Source organism: Pecten maximus, chromosome 5, assembly GCF_902652985.1.
Source record: "Pecten maximus chromosome 5, xPecMax1.1, whole genome shotgun sequence".
Taxonomy (NCBI): Eukaryota; Metazoa; Mollusca; class Bivalvia; order Pectinida; family Pectinidae; genus Pecten; species Pecten maximus.
Genome location: NC_047019.1, coordinates 34,084,882 through 34,094,348, shown reverse-complemented (window position 1 = coordinate 34,094,348; position 9,467 = coordinate 34,084,882). Strand labels below are relative to the sequence as shown.

The window sequence follows — 9,467 nt, the reverse complement described above, 5'->3', positions numbered from 1 at the left end:
TGAGAACGGGATCTCAATTTTAGCATGTGAATATTAATATGATTTGTGATGATATCATCGAACTTACCGCTTTTTCTAATAATGCATCCTATTATCTCAAGTATTCAACATTAGCATCAGGAGGTCTTTAAATACAACCCCCCAAAAACGTATGATTTCCAGTGCAAATTTCAACCCATACATTCTTTAAGATGTGATTTCGACTTAGCACAGAGGCCTGGATCTTTTTTCTACATCTTGGCAAGTAAAGTATACAGTATTACCATTGTATTTAGGTAGGTAAATGTAATAATGGTAGTAAGAGTTTTTAGCTTACCTGCCCGAAGGGGAAGTGAACTTATGCCATGGTGCGGCGTCCGTAGTCTGTGCGTCCGTCCTTCAAGCCGTCTGGTTTTACTTTCAACAATTTCTCAATTTCCATGAAGGACAAAGACCGGATATCAGTCTTGTAGCATGCTAGAGTGAAGGCTACCAAGTTTGTTCAAATGAAAGACCTTGACCTATATTCAATGTCACAGGAGTCAAATAGGCTTCAATCTTAAACAATGATTTTTTTCCATAGCCAAGAGACCTGATATAAGGTAAATAGCATGCTTGAATGAAAGAACTGGAATTGCTTGTCTTCAAGGTTGTTGTGGATCTAAATAATAATCATCGGTCATTTTGTTGATCTTGCAGTAAAGCGCGAGTTTATCTTGTCGTTGCATGTTAGGCTTAAGTTAAATGGACATCCAAATAAACATCTGATAACTCGAAAATGTCGCACTTTGTTTCTGTTTTATACAGGTCTGACAAGATGCCCTTGACCCACCCCTCTTTTAAATTGTTTATAATAATGTATTCTGTCGTGCATTACAAAAATCTTCATGTTTTTGTAGGTCTCATTTTATAGTCATGGAAGTTGCTACCATCGTCGACGAAGAAAACAACAAATATGCTTTTAAACGATACAACGGACACCCGTTTACCTTAGATGTCGTTGGAAATGTTAGAGATCAGCTTGACAAAATAGCCCAGCGCAATATCAAGGAGGACGATGTGCTGGTTTGCGTTTTTCCTAAATCTGGTAAATGTCTTATTTTATTACAAAGCATGTATTCAAAAGCATTTTACCTTTGGCTATGTGACTTCCGACTTAAATATATCCTGCTATAGTTGTCTATTTTTGTTGTTGTAATATATATGCCTAGTGAAAAAAAACACGACATTCATGCATTTGATATTTCATAACACGGTCAACATGTTGAGCTCAATGTTTATCTGATGTGATACCATTACCTACACACTCATGGTATATATCATTGAGAAGGTTTATAATATAGTTGAGATGACAGTGTTTAATACCCTAGGTACACATTGGCTATACAACACCGTGATGATGTTACGATCAGGATCCTTGACATATCATGGAACACCTACAATGATGGAATTTCAAGATTTCAACGACATTGAAGAAATGCAGTCGCCGCGAACATTCGGCTCGCACCTGCGTTTCCGGTTCCTCCCCGATCAGATGAAGCTCGGTAAAGGGAAAATTGTCACCATCACCCGTAATCCGAAGGACATCGTGGTATCAATGTACCACATGCTGCAAAAACTCACAAAATTTGTCGGCTACCAGGGAACGTTTGAAGGCTACCTAAAATATTTCCTCAGCGAAGAACGTAAGATTTTAACTTGGACATGCTTTGTTTTTTTAAATGTCATCGAGAAAAAAAAAGTTTTTAATGCATTAGAATGGCTAAGGCAATTTTTTTTAGATGAGCGCCCAGTGATGGTTGGGCACTATGCTGTTTATGGGATTATGAACACCTCTCGTACTGCTGCATGATTTTGTGTATTATCTAAGATGACTTTTTATCATGTTCTATTGTGATACGTTTCATGAAAATATAAAGCAAATAAAAAGAAAAATAAGATTTTTATTATATCTTAAGACTTATTCAAACTCGATTCGATTTGACGTTGGCAATTTTATGTTAACTTAGATTTCGTCAGTTCATGGTTTTCCTGGATTCAAGACCTGGAGAAATGGAAAAGTCCGTATTGCCTAAGTCTTTCTTACGAGGACTTTCGAAAGGTAAATTGATGCAAAAACCTCGAATGCAGTTTAACTGACAAACACAGATATTTCACGATGTGGCACATAAAATCTCGTCAGAATCAGAAATAACTTAGTCTAAGTCTTTAGTAAAACAGTATATGATTTAAATTATTTTTAATAATGAAAATTTAAATACTGAACTATTTACATAACTACAAATAAGACTTACTCAGTAATACTGTAAAGCGCAGTCTCCAAACAACCGCAGTCGATGACACGTGTTGTGCACAGACTCACGTTATACACTCCTACACGTGTTTACTTCGGGGTAGTTTGCATCCGGCAAGGAACACTTGATTTGGAGTAAGCTACGCTAACAAGGCTGCACAACACCATTTTATACATGTACGAACTTATAATAGGAATGAAGTATGGCGAATGCTAGCCCTCATGTGTGAGGACATTTTTGTATTTTGTTTTGTTTTTTTGATCCTTAAACAAAATATAAAAATTTCGAAATGAATTGGACAAATGTTTAGCTGCTATAGTTAAACAATATTACGATGGTATTAATAGCCAGACAAAACTTTTCCCCAACGGTGAAGGGACTAACCCGATGAACTGTCGCAAGCCGAGACATCATTGGGTCGGTTACAACACCGGGAGAAATAAGTTTCACTTCTGACTGATGATATACATTTGCTTTTCCTGCTTGAATAACCAAAAATAATCAGACTATTTAAAATCAAATCTAAACGACACCTGACATAACATTAAACCTCGAGAAATAGGTTTTAGGTTCCTGACCTCGGGGAAGGTTTTAACTGAATAGGCATGAATCAGCCGTGTACTGTTGACCTGCTTGTAACCATTTTCTAGCAATTTTCCAAGGAAACAGTCGAACATACTTTACATTTGCATATTTGTACGTTATATATTGTAGAATACATTTGCAAACGTCGTCAAGTTAGCTCAGTTTTTAGAAGTTGATCACGATGAAGATTTTCTGCGATCAGTCACGCAGAATATTCAATTTGACAAATTGAAAGAACTTCACAACATACAGAATCCGGCCAGTGATCGTTGGAAAGAAATCTGCGAAGAAGGGCGACTACCAATATACTGGAAAGGTAACCATTGCTTGGTAGATATGATGTTGTGCCTGAGAATATTATTCTTATAATGTTTTATCAAAAACATTTTGATATATTTAACCCGGGATTATCAGCGACAACATTGTGTTTCAAATTAATATCTTCAACGTTAATTGGACGATACAATCGCTTTAATGTCCTGCCATAATCCCTACTAAATCGATCTTAATAATACTACCAAACAGTTAAATGTTACTATATTTTCTCTGATTGACGGTCAGCACTGAACGCATACTTAGCCCATTCCAGTTTCATTTAAATAGGCCAAGTGGCTTGGGTGGATTACATGAACATTAAATCTTAATGTGAAATAACAGTAAAGAGTGGTCCTAAACGTGGTCACATTCCATCAAAGTAAGCGCCATCTTTAATCGTACTGTGCTGATATAACGATGAGGACAGCAGGTGCGCCAGACACTTTTAGGACCAACAAAACATAAACAAATAATGAAACAAATCGCTGACCAGTTTATCATTGCTTTCAGGTCAGTCAGGAGACTGGAAAAACATGTTCACCGTTGCCCAAAGCGAAATGTTTGATCGGGTGTACAAGGAGAAAGTGGCGAAACTCGGTCTGAAGATCAAATTCGAATAAACAAGTCCATGAACACATGTGAAATCTTGAATCGAATATCCAGATCATATGCTCACTGTAATAGCTGTAAGTTTTCCTTGGTCGCGAGGTTTCAAGGGAGATTGAGTCATGAAATTACAACAAAATCAAATTAAAAACAAAAGAATAATAATAAAATAAACAAGTAATGATAATAAAAAATGAAGAAAAAAAAACAAAAAACAAAAAAAAACAAAACAAATGTGTAAGTCTTGGAAATATTATTTGAAAATCTATATTAAATTGTAATTTATTTCATTATTCAGTCAATGTTACCATCGAACAGAGACGTACATGTATTATGATATTAAGTCCGGAGTTTTAGCTAGAAAGCTAATAATTGTGACACTACCTTCCAATGGCCAGATCGTAATGTAGTGTGAGGTATATGGACCTAGATATGACACACACACACACACACACACATATACACGTCGTTAAGAGCCATGCCGATAACATACGATTTGTCGAGTAGTATTGTTATTCTTTTTGACACTACTTACCAATGGCCAGCTTCGATCAGGGCCACATCAATAACATATTATCCTTTATGAACATTCAAATAATCACGATTCGATATATGGTACTATGATAGTTATCCAAATGGTTATGTATACATCGTCACATGGAGGACAAAGCATATAATTAACTAATAGAATAGTATAGAATATCGCCCATCCTAATTTGGCAAAATGTGGTTATACATTATAATTATTATATTATATATATTGTGTGTAATTAGATATGAATTATTTTTTGTTATTAACCATCCCTACTATTGTTATAAAATGTCGGCGCGTCAAGAGTTGGTGGAATATCAAACCGACATATATCTACAAATCACTTCCTTCACTTAGTTTCTCATTTCTCCTTTCCCTCTACCTCGAGCTGTACATGTTTCCTTTACGCCTTCATATTTTCTTCAGACATAAATTAATTTCTTTAAGTATTAAGAATTGTTTACAATGCTGTCCTGAATAATCAAATTAAGAAAACATTTTTATATCAGTGTCATATCATGTTCATGAACTAGGAAAATAAATAAAGTTTAAACTGAACCCTGCGATTTGTATTTTTGTAATTAAGATTTCCACCTCCGAAATTCCAGATTCCCCCTCCTTATTGGTATCCGTCGAGGCCACAAATAGTTTTATTGTTTTATATAGTCATATAAAGATTTTCAAGTATATCATATTAACATTTTTTTTATATCTCCATCTATCGAGACGGAAATCGGTCATCGGTATACTGTATTACTAGTGTTACGGAGTAGAGAAACGCAGCTATAATTCTTTCGTTCAAATTATAATGGTGAAAAAAACAACAACATAAGACAGGTAGTAGGGTTTACACATTATATAAACCAATGTTCAATACACAGTTTCATTATCTACCAAAATCTAATTCAGAGTGTTTAGTATCCCTCAGCCACACTGTCCTCTCACTTTCTCCGAGACATTGACGACTAGGGTATTAAAAATATCTACTGACTTCACTAGACGGCTGGACACTTTCGAATGCCCTGCGTTGAATGTAGGCGTACGAATTATATTGACTGCCTATATAAGCATAACTGAAAAAATCCGAGTTTTTATATTATTAATTCCTAAACAATTCTATTTAGCTGCTTCCTGATATCACTTCTGCCACTAACTCACTTTTAACTGGCTTTAAGTGAGTGTCCGCCCCGTTAGAAAGGTTATGAACTCTGTTCTCATTGTTCTTTAATGATCTCAGATTGAAGCCTTACTTGTTTCAGAAAAGTAGTCATTTTGGCGCCTCCGACCATTCAGGTTCATGATGTTAATAATATGTTTTAGTAGGTATTCCCAAAACGCGTTTTAGAGAATTACAAGGTAATGTCTCTTTAATGTATTTGATCTGAAAATAAACTGCATTGGCAAGATACGTCTGTAAGCGAGTTCTTTACTTCTCGTATCGGTATTGGTTAGTAGAAGTATGCAAACATATTGGTGAGTTCTGAGGCCGGCAATAATTCGCTAATAAGTGGTCAGGACTCTGTATCCCGACTCATCTTGAAAATTTCGTGTGGTAGTGCGCCACATTAGTATATGTGATAGGAAAGAGACTCTTGCCTAACACCCTAAATCAGACGACGTAGTTAGCAACAATTAAACACCTAAATAGTTCTTTATCAATTGCAAGAGACAACTAGGATACTAATTTCTGTATCGCTAACATGCGCTTCAGTTCTTTATCAATTGCAAGAGACAACTAGGATACTAATTTCTGTATCGCTAACATGCGCTTCAATACGACAATTTCATGACGACTCACGATATAAAGTATCCACAAGTAATATGATGAACAGAATTATCGAGTTGATATTGAACGAAATAATTAAGTACCGGATATATACTAAAACTATGTGTTGTCACAATATATTTGATTTGTTAGGTTTCATCAACAGTGCCTGCTTGCACTCAGGTGATTTGATTGATTTTCGGACGATGTTTTCGAAGACAGTTTGGAGACGTATTCCTTCATTGCTAACGTTCTGTTTCTTTTAGGCGATGCGTTGTTGCCATACAAATCTTTAAATTACAAAAATGATCAATTGGACAGTCGTCATTTGTTACACGTTCTTGTAGCGAAATTGGTCACATGAACATTGCAGGTATATAAAGCAGTGATGTTACTTTCTAGAAATAGTAGTTACATGGTTATGTTGTGAATCAAGATCGAAGTAATCGGCGGATGTTTTAAGGCATATGTAATCGTCACGGTAATTTTTTGTTATATGATAATAGAAAACCATTCACTTATCTCATAATGAAATTAAAAATCAGGACCTTTTTTATCTGTTCAGACGATCTCTTCAATCAATTTTGCCTCTCAAACCGCAAGACTGCTGTGCGGCAATAAATCTGAAAAGCGCCACATAAAGAAACTACATCATTTTTAAGATTTCATACATATTTGGATGCAGACGGCGAAAAGCTTCGAGCGAAATTGTTACTACAGTTCAAATCTTAATCTAAATTTGGTATCACCAATCTTTCATTCGACCTAGTACTCAATCCTATATATGAACATGTTTTCGTTCCAAAACGGAAAGTTGATTCCAATATTTGGTATCCGGATAGCCCTATTCCTGAGTAATCTGAATATCGACTTTTGGTTTTTCTCTCACAGCTAAATACCTGACATGCCTTCGTAGACGGGTACGATCCTAAACATTAATTTATTACTGCATAATCAAGAAGAATATTTTCAATACACCATGATCACTTTTCGACAACATCCAATCTATCATTTGTTTTTTGTGTTTCATGTTTTATCTGAACTGTTTGTAAACCCTCTTAATGTGTATATAGATCCATCGCCCACATGATTTCAACACCAACAATAAAATAAAAAAAAAAAAAAATAAAAAATCAGCCGTCTTGAAATTCCCTACACCACAGAGATAACCTGATATATATAGTTATGTTGATGTTTCTTCTTCGGAAAAGGAAACTGTATAATTATTTTCCTTGGCATTTGAAATGCATCAGGTATTTCCCTATCCGTTGAAATTTGGTGTGTTGTTATGTCGTTTGAGTACTGTAGATTATATAAATAATAATTCGTGCACTATCACATCACTGTCTCTGACTGATATAATATAAAAAAAAAGTTCAATTTACAAAATATACCTCGTGTTGGAATCACGTTAGGCTGAACTCTCCATTGTTGTTGATTTAGATGAAGACGTCTCTTCGGTGTATATGAATATATCTGATATGTTGAGGATGATATGATGTTACCTCTGTTGAAAATGTTGGAACTTTTGTATGTAATATCTGGAAAAACAGAGCACATGAACTATTCAATAAAAATTTGACGATAAGATACAATATGGATGAATGCATTAATCATCTTCGATAATCGGAGTCGGTAAATAAGATCCAGTTCTATTTGTCTGACGTACGACGCTTTATTTGTTCATTACGTGACAATGACCAGAGTCATCTGTAAATAAACACAAATACAATAATTAATGTTGACAAGCAATGGACACATACATAATTCACAGTTAAAATGTCTATACGAACACATGATCGCATAACGATTGAGACGAATGTCGATATGAACACACAATCATATAAAAATTGAAACGACGTACCTACGAGTCTTAATTGAATAGGCCGCTGTTATCTGACATCTCATAGCAGATTGTAACCGCGGATAAATGGGCGTTTGCTGATACGATGGTGGAATCAGTGGTACTGCCGCTGGTAAAGGAACTGGTGATAAGCTGGTCACATGGGAAGAACTTCTCTCTTGCTTACTTTCACTTAAGCTATAGTCAACATACTAAGTAGATTTGACTCTTTCTACTACACTTACTTGAACAATTGCAATACAAATTAACTAAAACTTTAGATATAATAATACCAACCAGAGCTGAAAACACTGGAAGTACATATTGTTTAAAATCCTAAAATATCTCTATTTATAACCCTACTATTGGGAGTTCTTTAATCAAGGATTTCATAGATAGTTTGTCCATTTTTTTTTTGTAAATTACTCGCAATATTTAATGTGGAATAGTTTGGAAAGTTTTGGTGAAAGGGATGCCATAATGAGCTAATTGAAATATTTAAGTAAAGGTGTGATGGAAATGTTATATTTAGTGGACGAATAGCTGATGTAATAGTCCAAGAACATTTGCAATATGAAAAGCTACAGTAGCTAGCTAGCTGAGAACCTAGGACAACAATAATAACAAACTATTTATTCATATCTATTTTGTTGTCGGTAAACAGAGCAACAATACAATGTATACTTAAATTATTTAAGGATTGATTGCCAATTTTGTTGCTTTCATGGACTGATGAAGGGAAGTGAACCTCGTGAAAATGAAGGGAACTGCGAAGCAGTTCATGTACCATTTGCACGAGGTTCACTTCCCTTCATCAGTCCATGCAAGCAACCAAATTGACAATCAATCCTTATATTTACGTTAACCAGATTTAATCCATCCAAGCCACCTGGCCTATTTAAATGAAACTGAAATGGGCTAATTATGCGTTCAGTGCTGACAGTCAATCAGAGAAAATATAGTAACATTTAACTATTTGGTAGTATTATTAAGATCGATTTAGCAGGGATTATGGCAGGACATTAAAGCGATTGTATCGTCCAATTAACGTTGAAGATATTAATTTGAAACTCAATATTGTCGCTGATAATCCCGGGTTAAATATATCAAAATGTTTTGATAAAACATTATAAGAATAATATTCTCAGGCACAACATCATATCTTTATCAAGCAATGGTTACCTCTCCTGTATATTGGTAGTCGCCCTTCTTCGCAGACTTCTTTCCAACGATCACTGGCCGGATTCTGTATGTTGTGAAGTTCTTTCAATTTGTCAAATTGAATGTTCTGTGTGACTGATCAAGAAAGTGATTCGTTTCTCAGAACAGAAGCACGCGACCCAAAATCTTCAACAGGAAATGAAGTGATCTGAGTTTACTATGTTCGTTGAGGCGGAGCGAAGTGAAAATGTAAATATTTGGGTATATAGGAGATGTGAATTGACAATAATTATAAAAAGGGTGAGTACATGAGCTAACATCTTCTTCATTAAGAAGTATAACTTTAAATATTTCTTGGTTGACAGTAATAGCTGTAGATTCCAGATG

At 35.1% G+C, this 9,467-nt stretch overlaps 1 protein-coding gene across 1 annotated transcript; it reads left to right on the top strand.

Annotated features, from left to right (window-relative positions):
• Window positions 1-666: 666 nt before the first annotated feature.
• Window positions 667-4,869, top strand: LOC117327859 (sulfotransferase 1C2-like). Its single transcript, XM_033885066.1, has 5 exons — window positions 667-1,066; window positions 1,350-1,664; window positions 1,989-2,080; window positions 2,988-3,174; window positions 3,684-4,869. Exons 1-5 carry the CDS (start codon window positions 895-897, stop codon window positions 3,791-3,793), a joined length of 876 nt encoding a protein of 291 aa, XP_033740957.1. The 5' UTR covers window positions 667-894; the 3' UTR covers window positions 3,794-4,869.
• Window positions 4,870-9,467: the final 4,598 nt, after the last annotated feature.

Bases quoted from the DNA above. Each gene is read 5' to 3' on its own strand.
- LOC117327859 (XM_033885066.1), top strand. From the start codon at position 895: ATGGAAGTTGCTACCATCGTCGACGAAGAAAACAACAAATATGCTTTT. The intron at 1,067-1,349 runs GTAAATGTCTTA...TTAATACCCTAG, and splicing joins TTGCGTTTTTCCTAAATCTG to GTACACATTGGCTATACAAC. The intron at 2,081-2,987 runs GTAAATTGATGC...TATATATTGTAG, and splicing joins CTTACGAGGACTTTCGAAAG to AATACATTTGCAAACGTCGT.